This window comes from Pipistrellus kuhlii, unplaced genomic scaffold (assembly GCF_014108245.1).
Source record: "Pipistrellus kuhlii isolate mPipKuh1 unplaced genomic scaffold, mPipKuh1.p scaffold_m20_p_156, whole genome shotgun sequence".
NCBI lineage: Eukaryota > Metazoa > Chordata > Mammalia > Chiroptera > Vespertilionidae > Pipistrellus > Pipistrellus kuhlii.
Window position 1 is genome coordinate 36,739 of NW_023425467.1, and position 23,262 is coordinate 60,000.

The 23,262-nt window shown below is 53.1% G+C and overlaps 1 protein-coding gene across 2 annotated transcripts; it reads right to left on the minus strand.

Moving 5' to 3' along the window:
• Positions 1 to 8,594: 8,594 nt before the first annotated feature.
• Positions 8,595 to 22,616, minus strand: CACNG6 (calcium voltage-gated channel auxiliary subunit gamma 6). 2 transcript variants are annotated; one of them, XR_006741769.1, is made up of 5 exons: positions 22,214 to 22,616; positions 16,789 to 16,863; positions 15,514 to 15,651; positions 9,746 to 10,339; positions 8,595 to 8,604 (listed from the first exon to the last, which is right to left on the minus strand). XR_006741769.1 is itself a non-coding variant. In XM_036439474.2 (4 exons), exons 1-4 carry the CDS (start codon positions 22,521 to 22,523, stop codon positions 10,101 to 10,103), a joined length of 762 nt encoding a protein of 253 aa, XP_036295367.1. In that variant the 5' UTR covers positions 22,524 to 22,616; the 3' UTR covers positions 9,520 to 10,100. The 2 variants fall into 2 exon arrangements, 1 of the variants encoding a protein (XP_036295367.1); XM_036439474.2 differs by lacking the exon at positions 8,595 to 8,604 and having other exon boundaries at positions 9,520 to 10,339.
• Between the last annotated feature and the right edge of the window lie 646 nt (positions 22,617 to 23,262).

The following is a 23,262-nucleotide window of genomic DNA, read 5'->3' on the forward strand; positions in this document are numbered from 1 at the left end:
TTGATTGTCAGAGAGAGAGAGAGAGTAAAAGGGAGGAGGGGTGAAGAGAGAGAGAGAGAGAGAGAGAGAGAGAGAGAGAGAGAGAGAGAGAGAGAGAGAGGGAGAGAGAGAGAAACATTCATGTGAGAGAGACATGGATTGGTTGCCTCCCACATGCACCCAAGCCAGGAATGTGCCCTGGGTCGGAATCAAACTCGGGCCCCTTCAGTCCATGGGGGAAAACTCTATCCCCTGAGCCATACCAGCCAGGGCTGTATGTTCATTCTTTTTACCTTTTACTTATTTATTTTTAAATACATATTTTATTGATTTTTTTTTTTTTTACAGAGAGGAAGGGAGGGGGATAGAGAGTTAGAAACATGGATGAGAGAGAAACATTGATCAGCTGCCTCCCGCACACTCCCTACTGGGGATGCGCCCACAACCGAGGTACATGCCCTTGACCGGAAATGAACCTGGGACCCTTCAGTCCACAGGCCAACGCTCTATCCACCGAGCCACACCAGTTAGGGTTCTTTCTGTACCTCAGCGTAATTCATCCTTTATACTCGGAGGGAGTTCTCTGTGTCTTGAGTAGCTTTAGATGAGAAATGTATTCTTCTGTTTGTTCCTCTAAATCAGTGGTTCTCAGCCTTTCTAAAGCCTTGACCCTTTAATACAGCTCCTCATGTTGTGATGACCCCCAACCATAAAATTATTTTCGTTGCCACTTCATAACTGTCATGTTGCTACTGCTAATGAATCGTGATGGAAATGTCTGTGTTTTCCGATGGTCTCAGGCTCTACAGCAGCGGTTCTCAACCTGTGGGTCGCGGCCCCTTTGGGGGTCGAACGACCCTTTCACAGGGGTCGCCTAAGACCATCGGAAAACACAGATATTCACATTACGATTCATAACAGTAGCAACAAAGTGGAATATGCTGTCTGCTCAATCGCTATTGATGTGCACTGGCCACCAGGGGGCAGACGCTCTGACCAGTAGGTTAACTTGCTGCGGGGGGGTCCCCCCTGATCAGGCCTGAGCCAGATGGGCCAGACATGGCCTGGAGCCCTCCCTTGGTCCCTCCCCAGCCAAACTCCTGCATCCCTCACTAGCCCTGATCATGCACTGATGGGGTCCCTCAGCCTGGCCTGTGCCCTCTCCCAATCCGGAACCCCTAGGGGGGATGTGGGAGAGCCGGTTTCGGCCCAATCCCACAGGCCAGGCTGAAGGACCCCACTGGTGCACGAATTTGTGCACTGGGCCTCTAGTAAAATAATAACACACGCATATCCCAAAAAGAACTGAGTCATGTAACCAAATTAAGGGGGGAAAAACAAGCTAGAGACAGCCTCAGACCCCTGCCTCCTGCACTCAAACACCATTCAGTGTTTTCAGTCTCTTGTCTCCAATTATTGGCGTTGTTATTGTTATGCAACCCAGCTGTGCCTCCGACCCTGCCTGCAGCTGGTCCTGACGTGACTTTTTACTTCCTGGATCCATTGAGGAAAAGACAATAGCTGCTATCTTTGAAGATGCTACAAAGCCAACTCACCGAAGGTTTAAACACAGAATCTTCCTTCCCCCCTTTCCACCCCCCCCCCCAAAGCAGAGCCGGACGAACTTTTCCTGCAGAGGAGCAGAGAGGACCGCCTTCCCGCCTCTGGGGGCCTCAGATTCTCTCGCTGCTGCGGCTACAGCGTGAACACAGCTGCAGCTGATGGGTGAACAAGTAGCTGTGGCTGCGTTCCCACAAAACTTTATTTACAGACACAAGCGTTGGGCTGGCTGCGTTCTCATAAAACTTTATTTACAGACACAAGCGTTGGGCCGGATTGGCCAGCCCCTGCCCCGGAACAGTGCTTTGTTGCAGTCTGCACGAATTGCCAGGATAAGAACTGAATTAGCCCCAGCCGCCAGGTGCCTCAATTGGTTATCACAATTGTCGGTAAACTCATGAGTCCACAGAGCCAAATATCCACAGCACAACGGTTGAAATTCTCCGGAGAGCCAAAGTTTTTAAACGTGAATTTCTCCTAACGCCACTTCTTCAACACAGACTCGCCCAGGCCGTGGTGTTTTGAGGAAGAGCCACACTCCAGGGGCCAAAGAGCCGCGTGTGGCTCGAGAGCCGTGGTTTGCCGCCCACTGAAGTAGGACGCCATCCTGACACACCAGTGCTGGGGGTTCTATCCCTGATCAGGGCACATACAAGAATCAACCAATGGGCCTGGCCTGCGTGGCTCAGTGGGTCGTCCGGTGCACCCAAAGGTTGCCATGTTGATTCCTGGTCAGGGCGCATATCCTGGCTGTGGGCTCAATCCCCAGTCAGGGTGTTCTATTGTAAATCAGAAGACACCTTGATCAAAAAGCCAAATTTATGTGGAGTCCTGTCCATTTCGCTAGTACGATATTGGGCCCAGTGGAAATCTTGCTTCTCAAATTCTGCAGCCCAATATGGTGGCAGTCTCCCTTATTTATATGTTGTTCAGCTCTGTTTTCCAAATTTGGAACAAGACTTCTGGACCATCTGAGAAAAAGTCCTGTGTCTAGTTCCAGCCCTGCCAGCTCTGTCTGGGGCATCGTTTATGGCCTCTCTGGAATGGGAGTGGTCTCATTTTCCCCTATTATTTAAGCAAGCAAACGTTTACAGAAGCCAGAATAGCAGGGTTAAAATTTTTAAACAGCAGTTTTTACCCAAGATGGAAGTTACTATGCTTCACAGGGCGTGCAGGCGGCATCCGATCAGGGTTTGGCTCTCACGTCGATGTTTTTCTCCCTCTCCCTCTCCTTTCCTCTCTCTGTCTAAAAATCAATTTTTTTAAAAAAAAAATCTTCAAATAAATAAGACACAGGTGCAAAGATAACTGATGAAGAACTCCAAAAGAGCCCTAACCAGTGTGGCTCAGTGGATAGAGCGTCGGCCTGCGGACTGAAAAGTCCCAGGTTCGATTCCGGTCAAGGGCATGGACCTTGGTTGCGGGCACATCCCCGGTGGAGGTGTGCAGGAGGCAGCTGATGGATGTTTTCCTCTCATCGATGTTTCTGGCTCTCTATCCCTCTCCCTTCCTCTCTGTAAAAAAATCAATAATATATATATTGAAGTTATTAAAAATATATAAAATATATATTATATATATATATATATATATTTTTTAATAACTTCAAAAGAGTGACCTTGGAGGGCGAAGCCTCAAATACAGGGTCCCTCTCTGAGCGTGAGGTCCCGGTGCACATGGTGCCCAGGGACCCGGGGTGCTGGCACCCACTTCACCCAGTAGCTCCCAGGAATGGCACCACCTCTGGGGGGAGCATCCTCCCCTCACCAGCCCCGGTGGGCAAGGTCACCGCGGGGAGGGAGCAGCGACGCGGGGGTGGAGTAGCTCTCTGCTCCTCCTGCCACGGAAGTGTTCTCTCCGGCGGGCGCGTGGGAGCTCCTGGGACCATCTGGCTCAGCGTGTGGAGGAAGCGGTCCCTCCTGAGAGGCGCGGAGATGACTCAGGCAGCATCCGGGAAGCGGGACCAGGGACAGCGCTGACAGCTGCTTCTTCTTCTTCTTCTTCTTCTTCTTCTTCTTCTTCTTTTAATTTTCTCTTCTTGCTTCTAATTGCTTCCAAAACCCAGCCTCTCTTCCCTCCTTGCAGCTTTCTTGAGCCATCATTCCTGGCACCAGCTAGTCTGAGAAGGGATTTTGTTTCTTTTTTTATTTTTTATTTTTAAAATACATTTTTATTGATTTCAAAGAGGAAGGGAGAGGGAGAGGGAGATTGAAACATTCATGATAAAAATCACTGATCAGCTGCCTCCTTGCATGCCCTTGTTTCTTTTCTTTCTTTTTTTAAATGTTTTTATTTATTTTAGAGAGGAAGGAAGAGGGAGAGAGAGATAGAAACATCCATGATGAGAGAGAATCATGGATCAGCTGCCTCCTGCATGCCCCCATCTTGGGACCAAGCCCACAACTCCGGCATGTGCCCTTGACTGGAATCGAACCTGGGACCCTTCAGTCTGAAGGCTGATGCTCTACCCGCTGAGCAAAACCAGCCAGGGTGGAATTTTGGTTCTTATCACACTGGTTTGACACGTTTCTGATTACTAAAATTGATGATCCCAGCCTGGCCAGTGTGGCTCCGTGGTGGAGTGTCGACCTACGAACCAGGAGGTCACCATTCGATTCCCGATCAGGGCAAAGGCCCGGGTTGTGGGCTCGATCCCCAGTGAGGGGCGTGCAGGAGGCAGCCGTCCATGATTCTCTCTCCTGGTGGATGTTTCTATCTCTCCCTCTCCTTTCCACTTGTAATGAATAAAAGTATATATTCAAAAAATGAAATAGATGACTCTAATAGAAGTTATTTATGGTGTGGCTCAGTGGATAGAGCGTTGGCCTGCGGACTGAAGGGTCCCAGGTTCGGTTCCGGCCAAGGGCACAGGCCTGGGTTGATCCCCAGTAGGGAGTGTGCAGGAGGCAGCCAATTAATAACTCTCTCTCATCATTGATGTTTCTCTCTCTCCCTCTCCCTTCCTCTCTGAAATCAATAAAATATTTTTTTTAAAGAAAAGTTAGAAAAGTGATCGCAGACTTGCTAATTTTCCCATTACTTGAATAGTGGAATAAATAGCTATTTATTTATTACCCCTTAAAAAAATTTAAAAAAAAGCCTACTATGCTAAGTGTCCAGTTGTCCATTCAACCAATCAAAGTGTACTATGCTAATGATATGCTAAGGCCACTCAACTGCTCATGATGATATGCACTGACCACCAGGGAGCAAATGGTCCAACCAGTAGGTTAGCTTGTTGTTGGGGTCTGGCCAATCAGGACTGAGCAAGCTAGTCTGGACACGCCCTGGAGCCCTTCTCTGTCTCTCCCTGGCCCCAGTTGTGCACCAGTGGGATTCCTCAGCCTGGCCTGCGCCCTCTCACAATCCAGGATCCCATGGGAGATATTGGAGAGCTGGTTTCAGTCTGATCCTGCAGGGCAGGATGAGGGACCCCACTGGTGCATGAATTTTTACACCAGGCCTCTAGTAAATGTACAATTCTCTTTTTATTATTATTATTAATGCTTTTATTTATTACTATAATATTCAGAACAGCTATAATGTGAGCTCGCCATTCATTGGCTTCTGTCAGTTTTGAATGAAGAAAAATTACTCCAATTTTAGAGTAGATATCATATTCAGATTTACATATATATGTGTGTGTGTGTGTGTGTGTGTGTGTGTGTGTGTGAATTCTGGTTGCCCCTAAATTGCAACTATTATCAATTATTATAAAGAAATCATATCCCTCAAACTAATAACCTTTTTTGGGGGGGAGGGGGGGAGAAACACATACACCCCCATTTTCATATAGGAATTTCCAACATATTTCATGCAGTTTTAAAAAAATAAAATGTAGCTGAAACCGGTTAGGCTCAGTGGATAGAGCGTCGGCCTGCGGACTGAAGGGTCCCAGGTTCGATTCCGGTCAAGGGCATGTACCTTGGTTGTGGGCACCTCCCCAGTGGAGGGTGTGCAGGAGGCAGCTGATCAATATTTCTAGCTCTCTATTCCTCTCTCTTCTTCTCTGTAAAAAATCAATAAATATATTAAAACAAAACAAAACAAAACAAACAAACAAACAAAAAAACAATGTACCTACCTATATAGTTTAAGTTTAAAAAATTTGGCTCTCCAAAGAAATGTCAATCGTTGTCTTGCTGATATTTAGCTCTGTTGACGAATGAGTTTGCCGACCACTGCCCCACCCCATCAGACCCGCCCCACAGGTTTCATTCTTTACCTGAGCCCCTGGGGGACACCGAAGGCAAGTCCTGAGTCCTCCTAGGTATCAGGACTTACCAGCACTGTTGATTTTCTTTAGTCACAGGCCAGTCACTGAACTGATGTTGGCTGGCAGCGACGGCTGGGTCAGCTTTGTCTTTATCTCCGCTCTGCCTCCTGCCCTTCTCTCTCCAAAGGCTGCAGTTTTCGCCCCTGCAGCAGTTCTCCCGCCTGAAAACGCAGGTCCTCCCCTTGGTCACCCAGGACCAATGCTTCCATGGGCATCTGTAGGTGCAGTTCCCGCTTCTGCCTGCAGGGCTCACCTGCCGCCTCCAGGTGGCGCTCGTTGAAAGGCTGTAACAGCTGATCATTCAACCTCATTTCTCTCTCTCTCTCTCTCTCTCTCTCTCTCTCTCTCTCTCTCTCTCTCTCTCTCTCTCTCTCTCTCTCTCTCTCTCTCTCTTCCAGAGTCCCTTCTCTTCTCTCTCTCCAACCTGTCCCTGAATGTCTTCCTGGACGTTAGCCACAATATTGTTTTTCCTTCCCCACAATACTTAATGTTTTTATTAATCTATTGGGACACAATCCTTCTTTAAAATTACTTTTTGTTGCCCTAACCGGTTTGGCTCAGTGACTAGAGCGTCGACCTGCGGACTCAAGGGTCCCAGGTTCGATTCCGGTCAAGGGCGTGTACCTTGGTTGTGGGCACATCCCCAGTAGAAAGGGTGCAGGAGGCAGCTGATCAATGTTTCTCTTTTATCAATGTTTCTAACTCTCTAGCCCTCTCCCTTCCTCTCCGTAAAAAATAAATAAAATCTATTTTTTGAATACTTTTTTATTGATTTCAGAGAGGAAGGGAGAGAGAGAGAGAGAGAGAGAGAGAGAGAGGCATCAATGATGTTTTAAAACACTTTTTCTTATTTTTTATTATTGATTTCAGAGAGAAAGGGAGGGAGAGAGAGAGACAGAAACATCCATGATGAGAGAGAATCATGGACCGGCTGCCTCCTGCACTCCCCCTCCTGGGGACCAAGCCCACAACTCAGGCGTGTGCCCTTGACCGGAATCGAACCCGGGTCCCTTCAGTCCGCAGGCGGACGCTCTACCCACTGAGCCACACCAGCCAGGCCCTTGGTTGATTCTTGTGTGTGCCCGCCCTGACCAGGGGTGGAACCCTCAACCTTCGTGTATCAGGATGATGCGCTAACCACCTGCGCCACCCGGCCAGGCTAGAACGTGACCATATTCGGGGATTGGGGGTGGAGGGGGGGGACTCCAACACCTGGCCCGGCTCTTCACTCGCGGGGACTGCCGGTGCCGGTGGTGTTATTCCTGCCTCTGTCACATTCTGTTCACACCCGGCGTGTTCCCAGAGGCGACAGACGCTCCCTCAGCCCTCCCTGCTCGCCTCCGAGTCCTCCCAGCCCCAGCGCTGGCTTCCTCACCCGTTTTCCCACCGACAGTCTCCGCAAGGCACTCCGGGCTTTTCCTATCCTGCGCCTCACAGCTCCGGCTGCCCCGCCTCCTCCCCAACCCAAAGCCGTGTCCGCGTCTTTACTTTTATTTATTTTTTAAAATATTTTTTATTGATTTTTTTTACAGAGAGGAAGGGAGAGGGATAGAGAGCTAGAAACGTCGATGAGAGAAACACCGATCAGCTGCCTCCTGCACAACCCCACTGGGGATGTGCCCACAACCAATATACATGGCCTTGACAAGAATCGAACCCAGAACCCTTCAGTCTGCAGGCCGACGCCTTATCCACTGAGCCAAACTGGTCAGGGCTGTGTCCGAGTTTTTATTTTCATCCTCACCTGAGGATATTCTTTCCATTGATTTGTAGAGAGAATGGAAGCAAGGGAGGGGGGTGGAGAGAGAGAGACAGAGACAGAGAGAGACAGAGAGAGAAGCACCGATGTGAGAGAGACACATCCATTGATTGCCTCCTGCACGTGCCCCCCAACCAGGGTGGGGATTGAACCTGCAACCCAGGTATGTGCCCTTGACCAGGAATCGGACCCATGACCCTTGGGTTGGGATCCCAGGTTCGATTCCGGTCAAGGGCATGTACCTTGGTTGCGGGCACATCCCCAGTAGGGGGTGTGATAATACCTGTAATATAAAATGTGATCATATCTACGTAATATCCTATGTAATAGGATAGGATATTTGGTTGTGGGCCGGTGCTCTGACCACTGAGCAACATCACCCAGGGCGTGTCCACGAGGCTTAGCTACTTGTGATGGCAGCATCCCATTTCCGGGAAGTGCCGTCTGTGTTCCTCTAGAGACGCTAGACTCCGTGGTCAGCAAACTGCGGCTCCCGAGCCACGTGCAGCTCTTTGGCCCCTGAGGGCGGCTCTTCCACAAAAGACCACAGCCTGGGCGAGTCTATTTTGAAGAAGTGGCATGAGAAGAAGTTTAAGCCGAAACCGGTTTGGCTCAGTGGATAGAGCCTTGGTCTGCGGACTGAAGGGTCCCAGGTTCGATTCTGGTCAAGGGCATGTACCTTGGTTGCGGGCACATCCCCGGTGGGGGGGGTGCAGGAGGCAGCTGGTCGATGTTTCTCTTTCATCGACATTTCTAGCTCTCTATCCCTCTCTCCTCCTCTCTGAAAAAATCAATAAAATATATTTTAAAAAAAAGAAGTTTAAGCTTAAAAAATGTGTTTCTCAAAAGAAATTTCCATCGTTGTCCTGCTGATATTTGGCTCTGTGGGCTAATGAGTTTGCCGACCACTGGGTTAGAGCATCGTCCAGATACACAAAGGTTGAAGGTTCCATCCCTGGTCAGGGCACACACAAGAATCAACCAACACCCTGGCTGTTGTGGCTCAGTGGGTAGAGCATCAGCCTGCAGACTGAAGGGTCCCAGGTTCGAGTCCAGTCAAGGACACATGACTTGGACACAAGGACACAAGAGTTGTGGGCTCAATCCCCAGGAGGGGCATGAAGAAAGCAGCTGATCAAGGATTCTCTTTGATCATGGATGTTTTAATCTCTTTCTCCCTTTCCCTTTCTCTCTGAAATCAATTTTTTAAAATATTTTTAAATCAACCAATGAATGCATAAATAAGTGGAACAAATCTCTCTCTTTCTCTCCCTTTCTCTCCCTCTCTAAAGTCAACAAATAAAAAATTTAAAAATAAACAGCCCATCTGGCATGGCTAAGTGATTGAGCGTCGACCTATGAACCAGGCGGTCACGGTTCAATTCCTGGTCAGGGCACAGGCCTGGGTTTTAGGCTCCATTCCCAGTGGGGGGCGTGCAGGAGGCAGCCGGTCCATGATTCTCTCTCACCATGGATGTCTCTATCTCTCTCTCCCTCTCCCTTCCTCTCTGAAATCAATAAATATTTAAAAAGCAAACAAGATCCCATTCTGAGGTGCAGGGGGTGAGGACCCCACACTTGGAAAGGACACATCCAGCCCACAGCAACGTCGGTGTCCTCAGTGTAGAATTTCCCGTCGGTCTCGCTGGGTCCACGGACACGTGGCTTCAGGACTGACCAGCAGCTCGTAGCGTGTTTCTGGGGGGGGCAGAAGCACCCCTTCTCTCCGACCCCAGATGCCCCAGACCCCACCACAAACGGACTCCCACTCAAAGCGGTTCCATTCCCAAACCTTTAATCCCAAATCAGACCCCACCCCTGCCCCATGTCTCCAGATTTTGGATTCGTCAGAAGAAGGCTCCCCCCGCACGTGGCTGCCTCCAGATGCCAGACATGAATGGGTCCCGGTCCCTCCCCGCACCCCCTGACCTCCTCTCCCCCCCACCCCCATCCCTAGTGACCCCATCAGGTCCCCACCAACCTCCCCTGGGGACCCTCGTTTGCAAAAAGCCTCTCCCTCCCCTCCCCACCCCCAAGCGGCCCAGGCGCAGCCCCGGAGGAACGTGTATGTACAGAGGCAAAGGCGAGGAGGGCACGGGGCGGGCCTGTGCAGGCAGCCTGGACCCCGGGAGCTGGGAGAACGGCTTCTCCAGGACGTGGGGGGTGAACACAAGATGCTGAGGGGCCCTGGCCGGGGCGGCTCAGCGGGTAGAGCATCAGCTCGAGGACCGAAGGGTCCAGGGTTCGATTCAGTCAGGGACACAGGGCATGTCCCTCAGTTGCAGGCTCCTCCCCGGCCCTGGGGCCCTGGGGCCCTGGTCGGGGTACATGCAGGAGGCAACCCATCAACGTGCGTCCCTCTCTCTCACATCGATGTTTCGCTCTGCCTCTCCCTCCCCCTTCCCCTCTCTCTCTAGGGGTCCGTGGAGAAAGGTCCCCGGGTGAGGATTCACAATAACAAGATTCTGAGGGGACAGAGGGTCACGGAGGGTTTGCAAGGAGCTGTGAGAAGGCGCGGGGGTGCCCCTAGGGGGCCCGGGGCCCCGGCTTGGGGCAGAGGGAGCCCCAGGGCCAGGGCGGCAGAGTGAGCAGCAGGAAGCAGCCGCCGCCGAGCAGCAGGATCAGGCTGGCCCCCACGCAGCAGCCCAGGGACCAGGAGTACTCGTAGGTGAGGGCCGGGGCAGGCGGTGGCTCGGGGCTGACCCTCTGGACCAGGGCCCGCACGGAATGCCGGAACACCTCCAGGCTGACCAGGAGCAGCAGGCCTGCGGGGAGAGGAGAGACAGGGTGCTCAGGCGCCGGGGGACCCCAGCTTCGGTCTCCGTGTCTCCTCCATGCACCCCGTCCCAGGCTCCTCCAACGAGAAACCCGCCGAGACTGTGTGGCTCGGTACATAGAGCGTCGACCTGCAGACTGGGGGGTCCCAGGTTCGATTCCGGTCAAGGGCACGTGCCTTGGTTGTGGGCTTGATCCCCAGTAGGTGGTGTGCTGGAGGCAGCCCATTGATGATTCTCTCTCATCATTGATGTTTCTACTCTTTCTCCCTCTTCCTTCCTCTGTGAAATCAACAAAGGAATATTTTTTTTTAAAGAAATTTCAATCTTCTCCCTCCTTCCCTCCCTCTCCCTTCCTTTCTCCCTCTGTCTCTCTCTCTTTTTTTCCCCTCTCTCTCTCTTTTTCTCAGTAAAGTTGAAAAAAGCAGTGATGGTCACCCTGGCCGGTTTGACTCAGTGGATAGAGCGACGGCTTTCTGACTGAAGGGTCCCAGGTTCGATTCCGGTCAAGGGCACATGCCTTGGTTGCAAGCTCCTCCCCAGCCTGAGCCCTGGTTGGGGCTTCTGCAAGAAGCAACCCATCAATGTGTTTGTCCCCCATCCATGTTTCTCTCTATTTTTCCCTCTCATTTCGACTCTCTCTTAAAACCAGTGGGAAAATATCCTCTGGTGAGGATAAAAAAAAAAAAAAATAGTGACAGTGGATCACAAAATGAAAAGAAAGGCAGTCAAGGTGCAAGGCAATTTTATCTTAAAAAGAAAAGGTGGAGCCGAAACCGGTTTGGCTCAGTGGTAGAGCGTTGGTCTGCGGACTGAAAGGTCCTGGGTTCGATTCCGGTCAGGGGCATGTACATTGGTTGCGGGCACATCCCCGGTGGGTGTGCAAGAGGCAGCTGGTCGATGTTTCTCTCTCATCGATGTTTCTAGCTCTCTATCCCTCTCTCTAAAAAATCAATAAAATATATTTTTAAAAAAGAAAGAAAAGGTGAGAAAAGGAACATGACAAAGACCCTGACCTCCTGGGGCTTAGAGTCTAGGAGACAGGTATAGTGAACAATGCTTGCGGGAGCCAGTGAGCACGTGCATAGACAATGCAGCAGGCAGGTGTGGTGGGAACAGTGACAGGGCGACGGAAACCCAGCTTCTGCCCCCTGCAGCCCCTCACCTATCAGCCGCCTCCTGTGTGCTCCTGACTGGGAATCCAGCCTGCACCCCAGGCATGTGCCCTGGCCAGGGATCAAAACACCAACCTCCCAGTGCCCAGGTCAACACTGTAGAGGGCCCCCTGGGAAGGCAGTGGGCATTTCTTGAAACCAAGGCAGAGCCACACCCTGGGAACACACTTTGCCAAAAGGGCAAGAGTGTTATCAGCTTGGCCTTCATTGCAGCCCAGGTGTTGGGGGGAGTGTGACTTTGATATGCAAATCTAGTCAGGCACCAGGAATGCTCAGGCTTACTGAAGAATGCAAATAATCTCCTTTGATCCTAACTTTTCGGTGGGACTTCCTGGTACTTGGGGAATATAAATAAACACAGTGCCTTAGCTCTGGGTCCCTGTCCCTCCATCGAGAGGATGGCGGTCCCACCCGGCTCCCAGCTTTTTCCTTCTATCTTCCTGTCTGGTCTCTTCCTTTCTTTTATTTCTCAATCCCCAGCTCCTCTACTTTTTTCCCTGCTGGACGCGGAAAGAGAGAAACACCAGCCAGGGTGAGAGATAATTTCTAAATGATGATGATGGCTCTGATGGGAATTCACCCAACCCTGAGCTACCGGCTGCGGCTGCGAGAAATCTTTGCGCACTTCCCACCAATCAAAGGAAAATCACAGGCCGTCCCCGGCCTGCCAGCTGCCACACCGCAGCCTCCAGAGTAAACACACATGGAGTCAAGATAATTTCAGAGAGTGAGGCATGCTGGGAAGGCATGCTGAAAGCAGGGTGATGGGAAGGGGAGTGACAGCCAGGGGGAGGAGCAAAGACTTTAAATAGTGTCGGTCAGAAAAAGGCATCCATCTCGGCTGAGACGCGAATGAGGGATGACAGGAAGGCGGCCAGCCACGCGTGAAATGAAGCCAGGGCTTTTCTGAGCAGGAGGAGCGGCCGGGGCGAGGGCCTAGGGTAGGATGGGGTAGAGGGAGTCTGAGGAAAAGAGAGGAGGTCAGTGCGACCACAACAAAGAGAGTGGGGAGGAGGAGAGTGGTGGGCGATGGGCATGCAGAGGTGGGAAGGGGTCAGATCACTTAGGGCCATTTTTAAAAATATATATTTCTATTGATGTCAGAAAGGGAGAGGGAGAGAGAGAGAGAAACGTCCATGATATGAGAGAATCATTGATCGGCTGCCTCCTGCATGCCCCCCACTGGGGATGGAGCCCACAACACGGGCATGTGCCCTTGACCAGAATCAAGGATCCTTCAGTCTGCAGGCCGACATTCTATCCACTGGGCTACACCGGCTAGGGCCACTTAGGACCATCGGTTGGTCATCTATGGTCATGGATCCCAGATGCCTCCCCTCTCAGATCCTGGAGCCTGGCCCCAACCTCAGTCCCTGATCCTCCTTCCTCTTGGTCCTCTGCTTCTCCCAGTTTCCCCCATATTTTCGTTTTGTTTTTAAATATATTTTTATTGATTTCAAAGAGGAAGGATGGGGGAGAGAGAAAGGGAGAGAAACATCAATGATTCCAGAGAATCATTAATCGGCTGCCTCCTGCATGTCCCTCTCCCCCCTCTCCTTCCACTGGGGATCAAGCCCACAACCTGGGCATGTGCCCTTGATCGGAATTGAACCTGGGACCCTTCAGTCCAAAGGCCGACAGTCTATCCACTGAACCACACCTGCCAGGGTTCTCCATGGCTTTGAATCAGGGGCCTGGAGCATGCAGGCTTGAGTCTGTGCACCATGGTTCAGTGACCCCCTGAGCCTCTGGGCAGTTCAGCATGAGGGCCTTGAAGGTGGAAAAGCATCTGGACGAAGAGGAGACACTGCCAGTCCCCTCCACACCTTTGCTAGTTCCTGCACCTTTCCTTCATTCGACAGATCCTAACGGAGCTCTCATTATGAAATACTAGAGGCCCAGTGCACGAAATTCATGCACGGGAGTCCAATCTGAGACCCCTCTCACAATCCAGGACTGCTGGCTCCCAACTGCTCACCTGCCTGCCTTCCTGATTGCCCCTAACCACTTCTGTCTGCCAGCCTGATTGATGCATAATTGCTCCCCTGCCAGCCTGATTGCCCCTAACTGTGCTCCCCTGCAGGCCTGGTCACCCCTAACTGCCTTCCCCTGCAGGCCTGGTCACCCCTAACTGCCCTCCCCTGCAGGCCTGGGTCCCCCCCAACTGCCTTTCCCTACAGGCCCAGTCGCCCCCAACTTTCCTCCTCTGTCGACCTGGTCAGCCCTAACTGCCCTCCCCTGCTGGCCATTTTATGGTGGCCATCTTGTGTCCAATGGGGGCGACCATCTTTGACTACATGGGAGCAGCCATTTTGTGTGTTGGAGTGATGGTCAATCTGCATATTACTCTTTTATTAGATAGGATAGACAGGAGACTAACAGAGGCTTCCCCCTGGAAGGAGAAATGAACAAGAACGAGGTAAGTGTACAGTGGTGGGCTGAGCCACATCCTCTAGTTGTGGGCTCCCATCTCCCAGCAGGGGCCTTTAAAGATATAAGTTAAGCTGAAACCGGTGTGGCTCAGTGGATAGAGTGCCAGCCTGGGGACTAAAAGGTCCCAGGTTCGATTCTAGTCAAGGGCATATACCTGGGTTGCAGGCACATCCCCAGTGGGGGGGGGGTGTGCAAGAGGCAGCTGATCGATGATTCTCTCTCATCGATGATTCTCTCTCATCGATGATTCTCACTCTTTATCCTTCTCCTTTCCTCTCTGTAAAAAATCAATAAAATATATATTTTTAAAAAAGATATAAGTTAAAATGAGGTCATTAGAGTGGGCTCCAATCCAGGGCGGCTGCTGCCTCTACAAGGAGAGATGAGGGCACAGACAGGCACAGGGACAACCTCGTGAGGACACGAGGAGAAAAGGGCCGTGTGCAGGCTGAGGAGAGGGGCCTCAGGAGGCCCAGCCCTGCTGACCCTGGGAACCTGGACTTCCAGCCTCCAGGGCTGAGAGAAAATGCATTTCTGCTGTCAAGCCACCCAAGGTCCAAATCTTTTTTTTTTAATTATTAAATTTACTAGAGGCCTGTTGTATGATATTCGTGCAAGAATAGGCCTTCCTTCCCCCAGCTTCACTCCCAGCCCACTCGGGAGCCGGCAAGTCCTTGCTTCTGGCCAGAGCACCACTCCTATAGCTCTCTCAGCTGGCCCCCTCCCCTCCTTCATAGCAGGTGTCCCACCCCTCCAGACTGCTCCACACCCACATATGCAAATTAACCTGCCATCTTTGTTGGGTTAATTTGCATACTCACTCTGATTGGCTGTGGACATAGTGGAGGTATGGTCAATTTACATGTTTTTGTTTTGTTTTGTTTTGTTTTTTACCTCCCTCTCCTAAATTTTACATGTTTGTCTATTATTAGGTAAGATCGGGGTGTCCTTGTTTAATAGGATCATGTAGGTTTCAGGTGTGGACTTCCATGTCACAAGATCTGTATCACCCCACAAAGTCAACTCATCTTCACTCACCCTATAGTCAGCCCTCTTCACAGCCTCACACACCAGAGTGCTGGGAGACTCTCCAATTCTGAGCCAACAACGGGGCTTAGAGCTCTCGTAGCTGAGCCTACTACCAGCCCTTGTGCCTCCCCTCAGGCAACAGTGCTTGGAGACCTCTCAACCTCCCAGCATGCAACAGTGCTTGGAGACCTCTCAACCTCCCAGCATGCAACAGTGCTTGGAGACCTCTCAACTTCCCAAAATGCAACAGTGCTTGGGGACCCTGCCTCCCAGTCTTCAACAGTTCTCAGAGATCTTACCTCCCATTATGCAACCCAGCATGCAACTGTCCTTAGAGATCCCACTTGCCATCGTGCAACAGTGCTTGGAGATCTTACCTGCCAGCATGCAGAGTTCTTGTAGACCATACCTCCCAGCATGCAATGGGGCTTAGAGATTCCCACGTCCCAGCAGGCAACAGTGCTTGGGGATGCCCCCACCTCCCAGCATGCAGTGTCCTCAGTCTGCAGGCTCGGGCCAGGCCCTCACCTGAGAGGCCAAAGCAGATAGCGCCCACGCGGACCAGGAACTCTGCGCCTTTGCTGAGCACCATGATGATGCAGAGGCACCCCAGCGCCATGACCGTCAAGCCGAGAACCGCTATCACCGCGGCGGCCAGATTCATCTCTGCGCGGGTGTGGGGGGAGGGGAGGAAGAACACGGGTTGCAGAGAGTGGGTGAGCTCCCCCTCAGGGAGCCAGAGCCAGGGAAATGGGAGATTCGGGAGGGGAGGAGAATGTGCTCGTAGAAGCCCTAACCGGTGTGGCTCAGTGGATAGAGCGTCTGCCTGTGGATTGAAAGGTGCCAGGTTCGATTCCAGTAAAGGGCATGTCCTTTGGTTGCATCTGCCAGGTGCACCCCTCACGCACATCCATGATTGGGCCAGGGAGGAACCAAGGCTCCATGTGGTGTCTGGTCCATCTCGCTCAGTCTTGATTGGCCAGACCCCAGCAGCAAGCTGACCTACCGGTAGGAGCATCTACCCCCTGGTGGACAGTGCACGTCATAGTGACAGGTTGACCAGTGGACTATCTGCCCCCTGGTGGTCAGGGCACGTCACAGTGAGCGGTGGAGCAGCCTTAGCATATCATTAGCATAGTACACTTTGATTGGTTGTTCGGTTGTTCTGCCCTTTGGTCTATTTGCATGTTACCCTTTTATTATACAGAATGTTTCTCTCTCTCTCTCTCTCTCTCTCTCTCTCTCTCTCTCTCTCTCTCTCTCTCTCCCTCTCCCTTCCTCTCTGACATCAATAAAAATATGTTGGGAGTTAAAAATAAAGTACCAGCCGAAACTGGTTTGGGACAGTGGATAGAGCATCAGCCTGCAGACAGAAGGGTCCCGGGTTTGATTCCAGTCAAGGGCATGTACCTTGGTTGCGGGCACATCCCCAGAAGGGGGTGTGCAGGAGGCAGCTGGTCAATGATTCTCTCTCATCGATATTTCTAACTCTCTATCCCTCTCCCTTCCTCTCTGTAAAAAATCAATAAAATATATTTTTAAAAAATAAAGTAAAAAATAAAAATAAAGTACAGAGAGGGGCTGTGACTTGCCCAGAGTTGCACAGCACCTGGCAAAGGCAGAGCCGGGTAGGAGTGTCGGGCACAGGGCCCTGCAGACCCAGGACCCTCCTGCCACCACTGCCCCCAAAGTGGGACCTCCCCGGACATTCCCAGGAGCTGAGCCCAAGCCTGCCGAAACCCCTCCAACGCGCTCACCCCCACCCCCACTCCCGACCCCCACCGCGGGGCCACAGCCTCTCACCTTTCTTTGTGGTTCTGTGGAAGATGTGTGCGTTCTCCCCCGTGGTGAAGAACTTGAAGTAGGTGCAGTTGGTTTCTGTGGGAGGAGGGGGAGAGAGAAATGAGGGAGGTGATGCGGGGGAGGGGGATGGGGGGAGGGGGGACCCTCATGTACGTTCGGGGCTGGATAGTATGCCTAGCTCACAGTAGCCGGAGAACATGAGAGGAGCATCCCTGATAAAAATATGGCAGAAGAACCCTGGCCGGTGTGGCCCAGTGGAGAGCGCCGGCCTGTGGACTGAAGTGTTCGGGGTTCAAGTCCCATCAAGGGCACATGCCCAGATTGTGGGTTCCATTCCCCAGTAGGGGGCATGCACGAGGCAACTGATCGATGATTCTCATCACTGATGTCTCTCTCTCTCTCTCTCTCTCTCTCTCTCTCTCTCTCTCTCTCTCTCTCACTTTCTTTTGCTCTCTGAAATCAATGAAAATATATATTAAGCCGAGACCGGTTTGGCTCAGTGGATAGAGCGTCGGCCTGCGGACTGAAAGGTTCCAGGTTCGATTCTGGGCAAGGGCATGTACCTTGGTTGCGGGCACATCCCCAGTGGGGGGTGTGCAAGAAGCAGCTGATCGATGTTTCTCTCTCATCGATGTTTCTAACTCCCTATCCCTCTCTCTTCCTCTCTGTAAAAAAGTCAATAATATATATATATACAAATTTAAAAAAAAAAAATATGGCAGAGGAGAAAAATGATGCACAGAAAAAGCCACCTGTTGCCACACAATTAATTCAGAGCTGGGATTCCAATATGGAGCCTTTTAAAAATTGATTTTAGGAAGAGAGAGAGAGAGACATCGATATGTTATTCCACTTATTTATGCATTCATTGGTTGATTCTTGTATATGTCCTGACGGGGGATCAAACCCACAACCTTGCTGTATAGGGGCAATTCTCGAACCAATGAAGCTACCCAGCCAGGCCAGCCTACGTGTTATGTGTGTGGGACTGGCTCTGGCAGTGGTCTGGCACTCAACCTTTGCTGTCTCCCAGGGGTGCCCGGGCTGGTCTTTCCGGAAGACAGACTCTGACAGATTTTATGAAATGAAGTACATTTCTACCCTATAACCATCTGTTTTCCTTCCAGGAATACCTACAGACAAAAAACCATGTGCAGGTACATATATGTTTGCAGTAACAGGGAGTCTGAAGACTAACAGAAAGCAACCTACAGAGATTTGAGAAATAAAAATAAAAACTGGGACCCAGCCGAAACTGGTTTGGCTCAGTGGATAGAGCGTCAGCCTGCAGACTGAAAGGTCCCAGGTTCTATTCCGGTCAAGGGCATGTACCTTGGTTGCGGGCACATCCCCAGTAGGGGGTGTGCAGGAGGCAGCTGGTCGATGATTCTCTCTCATCGATGTTTCTAACTTTCTATCCCTCTTTCTCTTCTTCTCTATAAAAAATCAATAAAATATATATATTTTTTAAAAACTTGGACCCTGGCCTGGTAGCTCAGCTGGTTAGAGCATTGTCCAGATTCATGGTCGGCAAACTGCAGCTCGCAAGCCACATGCTGCTCTTTGGCCCCTGGAGGGTGGCTCTTCCACAAAATACCATGGCCTGGGCAAGTCTATTTTGAAGAAGTGGCGTTAGAAGAAGCTTAAGTTTAAAAAATGTGGCTCTCCAAAGAAATTTCAGTCGCTGTCCTGTTGATATTTGGCTCTGTGGACTCATGAGTTTGCTGACCACTGAACCAGATACACGAAGGTTGCAGGTTTGATTCTCAGTCCGGGCACAAAACACACGAATCAACCAATGAATGCATCTATAAGTGGAACAACGAATCTCTCCCCCCACCTCTCTCTCTCTCTCAAAATCCATCAATAGTTTTTAAAAAACCACACACATTAGGGGCTGAGTCAAGAAGAAATGAAATAAGAATAACGCTAACTAGAGCGCAAGAAGGATCTTGCAAAGGCTGATGATGACTTTGTGACATCCCCTGCGAGCATGAGCCATCCAACGCTGCCCAGAACCCTAAACTTTACAAACAAGCAAACCCACTATCCGAGCTGCGCTTGGAAGCCAGAGCTTCCTGCAGAATTCACTTTTTTAAAATATATCTTATTGATTTTTTACAGAGAGGAAGAGAGAGGGATAGGGAGCTAGAAACATCGATGAGAGAGAATCATCGATCAGCTGCCTCCTGCACACCCCCCACTGGGGATGTTGTGCCCGCAATCAAGGTACATGCCCTTGACCGGAATGGAACCTGGGACCTCTCAGTCTGCAGGCCAACGCTCTTTCCATTGAGCCAAACTGGTTTCGGCTACTCCAACTTGCTTATCCTACAGTTGGGGAAACTGGGGCACAGAACGGGAGGGGAGAGGGAGTGGGGGGAGTCCGGAGGGAAGAAGGGCTGACAGTGCTGGGTACTCGACATGCACTAACTCATGAATCCACAGGGCAACCCTGGGCGTGAGACCACCAATCACCCCCATTCTACAGGAGAGAAACACGAGGAGGGGTAAACTGAGTCAGGGAAAGTGGGACACCCCCCCCCAGGGCCTGAGGGGAGAAGGGGTCGTGAGCTGTCCCATTGGGAGCAATGTTGGTCCTCACGGTTCAGTTAGGACCTATTGTAGCCATCCATGGGGGGGCAGGGTCACACCCACGCAGGGGTGGGGGGCACGGGGGGGGGGGAGGGGAAGAAGGCTAGGTTGTCTCGTCTAGCCCGTATGGTACCTTGTTCCCGGACAGTGTGAGGTGTCTGGCACCCTGGTCCCTAACCATCTAAGACATCTTGTCTCTGACCCCAAAGGATATGGCACATCCCATTTGGAAAAGAAAAATCAATAAATTAAAATATTTTTTTAATTGATGTCATAGAGGTAGGGAGAAGGGGAGAAACATCCATGATGAGAGAGAATCATGGATCAGCTGCCTCCTGCAAGCCCCCTACTGGGGATCGAGCCTGCAACCTAGGCATGTGCCCTTGACCAGAATCGAACCCGGGACCCTTCAGTTCGCAGGCTGACGCTCTATCCACTGAGCCAAACAGGGTAGGGTGAAAATCAATAAATTTTTTAAAAATTGTTTTGAAAAAAGAGGGATGTGCCCTGCCAGTATGGTTCAATGGTTGAACCAGGAGGTCACGGGCACATGCCCGGGTTGCAGGCTTGATCCCCAGTTAGGGAGTCTGCAAGAGGCAGCCAATCAATGATTCTCTCTCATCATTGATGTTTCTCTCTGTCCCTCTCCCTTCCTCTCTGAAATCCATAAAATATGTATATGTCGTTTTAAATATATATATATGTATATTATTGATTTTTTTAAAGAGAGTAAGGGAGAGGGATAGAGAGAATTAGAAACATCAATCAGCTGCTCTCCCCCCACCAAACCCCCCACTGGGGATGTGCCTGCAACCAAGGTACATGCCCTTGACCAGAATCGAACCTGGGACCCCTCAGTCCACAGGCCGACACTCTATTCAATGAGCCAAACCGGTTAGGGCAAAATATGTATATGTATTTTAAAAGATAGGCATTGCTATAAAAATCAACACAGAGATGGGAGGGGACCCCATGATGCGCAGTAGGTGGGGGAGGGGACATCTCAGGACAGTGAAGGTAACACTTCCTGGGAAGTGGAGTGACTGGGGGGTTGGGAGACATGAGGTGAGAGCTCCGTTTGGGGGAATCAGTGGCTGGTCTGGGGGTACAGGCTGGTCTGGGGGTACAGGCTGGTCTAGGGGAACAGGCTGGTCTAGGGGTACAGGGTGGTCTGGGGGTACAGGCTGGTCTAGGGGTACAGGCTGGTCTAGGGGTACAGGGTGGTCTGGGGGTACAAGCTGGTCTAGGGGTATAGGCTGGTCTGGGGTACAGGCTGGTCTGGGGGTACAGGCTGGTCTAGGGGTATAGGCTGGTCTGGGGTACAGGCTAGTCTGGGGGGTACAAGCTGGTCTAGGGGTACAGGGTGGTCTGGAGGTACAGGCTGGTCTGGGGTACAGGCTGGTCTGGGGGTACAAGCTGGTCTAGGGGTACAGGCTGGTCTGTAGGTACAGGGTGGTCTGGGGGTACAGGCTGGTCTGGGGGTACAAGCTGGTCTAGGGGTACAGGCTGGTCTGGGGTACAGGCTGGTCTGGGGGTACAGGCTGGTCTAAGTGGGAGCAGGCATGATTCTGTGGGGTCCAGGCTGTCTGCCCCCAGGCCCGCGGGGTGGGGCAGCTGCCTGGGGTGGGAAGAGCGAGCTGACACGGGCGCCCAGCCTCCAGGGGCACAGGCAGTGTGTGGGCACGTGCACAGGGCACAGGCTGTCCCGTGTGGGTGTTCTGGGGAACGCAGGCTGCCGAGGGCGCCGGCTATGAGGAGCCGCTGGCTGGTGTCGGCCGAGGCCACGTGCGGAGGCATGGCTTCCCCGGCTCTGGGGGGACAGGCTGGCCCGGGGACACGGTGTCTGGGATCACAGGCTGTGCCCAGGCTGCGGGAGTCACAGGGTGTTCTGGGCACAGGCTGGTCTGGGGGTACAGGCTGGTCTGGGGCACAGGCTGGTCTGGGGGTACAGGCTGGTCCGGGGGTACAGGCTGGTCTGTGGCTACAGGCTGGTCCGTGGGTACAGGCTTGTCTGGGGGTACAGGCTGGTGTGGAGGTACAGGCTGGTCTGGGGTACAGGCTGGTCTGGGGGTACAGGCTGGTCTGGGGCACAGGCTGGTCTGGGGTACAGGCTGGTGTGGAGGTACAGGCTGGTCTGGGGCACAGGCTGGTCTGGGGTATAGGCTGGTCTGGGAGCACAGGCTGGTCTGGGGGTACAGGCTGGTCTGGGACAGGCTGGTCTGGGGGTACAGGCTGGTCTGGGGCACAGGCTGGTCTGGGGGTACATAGTGGATTAGATACAGGCTAGTTGGGGGGGTACAAGCTGGTCTGAGGGTATAGGATGGCCTGGGGCACAAAGCTGGTCTAGGGGTGCAGACTGTTATGGGGAACAGGCTGGTCTGGGGGTACATGGTGGTTTAGGGGTATGGGCTGGTCTGAGGGTACAGGCTGGTCTGGAGGTACATAGTGGTTTGGGTACAGGCTGGCCTGAGGAAACAGGTGGGTCTTGGGGTACAGGTTGGTCTGGGGTTACAGATTGGTCTGAGGGAACAGGCTGATCTAATAAGATGATTCAGGGCTACAAGCTGGCCTGGGGCACAAAGCTAGTCTAGGGGTACAGACTGTTATGGGGTACGGGCTGGTCTGGGGGTACAGGCTGGCCTGAGGGAACAGGTGGATCTAGGGCTAAAGGCTGGCCTGGGGTACAGGTCTGTGCCCGGAGCAAAGGCCACTGGGGAGCCCCGGGTCGTGCAGGCTCCCTCCCCGGGGCTCAGCTCCCTCTGGGGGGCTCAGGTCCCTCCCCCAGCACCCCCCAACCCCCCTTAAACCCCCCCCGGCCCCCGGACCTCACCTCCGGGCAGCTGCGCGGGGCCGCAGGTGCGGCGGCCGGCCGGCACGTCCTCCTGCCACAGGCGCTTCACGCACACCTTCCAGAGCCCCAGGTAGGCGGCGTCGCACACGGCGCTGCCGTTGGCCTTGACCGTGTTGAGCTCCACCCAGAACTCGGTGCCCACGGCCAGCACGGCCAGCGCGGCGCCCACGGCCGCCAGCAGCAGCGCCAGCTTCAGCTTGCCCTCGCGCTCCGGCGCCAGCCCCGGCCCCGCGCGCCGCGCGCCCCGCCGCCGGTCCTCCTCTTGCATCAGGAAGTTGGACCACATCATGGTCCCGGCGGCGGCGGGCCGGGCGGGCCGGACCGGGCTGGGCTCCGGGAAGGGCTGGGCCGGGCCGGGCCGGGCCGGGCTGGGCTGGGCTCCGGGCTGGGCTCCGGGAAGGGCTGGGCCGGGCCGGGGCCGGGGCGGGGCTGGAGGGCGGCGGGGGGGGGGGGGCGGGAGGACACGCCTTGGGGTCCCCCAGACACTGGGAGGGGGGGGGGGCTGTCTTCACGGGACTACAACGCAAGGAACCCCTGAGTCTCCCCGGAACCTCACGTGGGGCGCTAAGGGTGCCTCTGCGTTTCAGAAAAGGGGGGGAAAAAAGCAAAACAAGACATCCCCCCACCCCCACCCCGCCCCCCCTTTGCACGCACACACCCTGGGGAGCCGGGAAGGAAGGGCCTGCGTTGCCACAGAAACTCAGCGAGGATGCGGGACCCGGAGCAAGAGCGAGGCCTCGCCCGGGAGGGGGCCCGAGGGCTCGGAGGGGGGAGGGGGGCTGCTCCGCCCCCGCCCCTCGGCGCGGATTTCGGGGTGCGCAGCAGAGGACGCTGTGCGTTTGAAAGGAGGCGCCGCTTCCCTTCTAGCCTCGGAATCGGGGCGGGGGAGCTGGGGGGCTGGGGGAGGAGTCAGGTCCCCTCTGGGGGCGTCGCGGGGAGCTCAGCCCTCCTCCTGGGTCTCAGAGAGGCAGCGGGGGACCCCCCACATACACACACACCCCAACATTCACACTCCAGGGAGCAACCGA

Bases quoted from the DNA above. Each gene is read 5' to 3' on its own strand.
- CACNG6 (XM_036439474.2), bottom strand. From the start codon at position 22,523: ATGATGTGGTCCAACTTCCTGATGCAAGAGGAGGACCGGCGGCGGGGC. The intron at 16,864-22,213 runs GTGAGGTCCGGG...CTCCTCCCACAG, and splicing joins CCCCGCGCAGCTGCCCGGAG to AAACCAACTGCACCTACTTC. The intron at 15,652-16,788 runs GTGAGAGGCTGT...ACACCCGCGCAG, and splicing joins CCACAGAACCACAAAGAAAG to AGATGAATCTGGCCGCCGCG.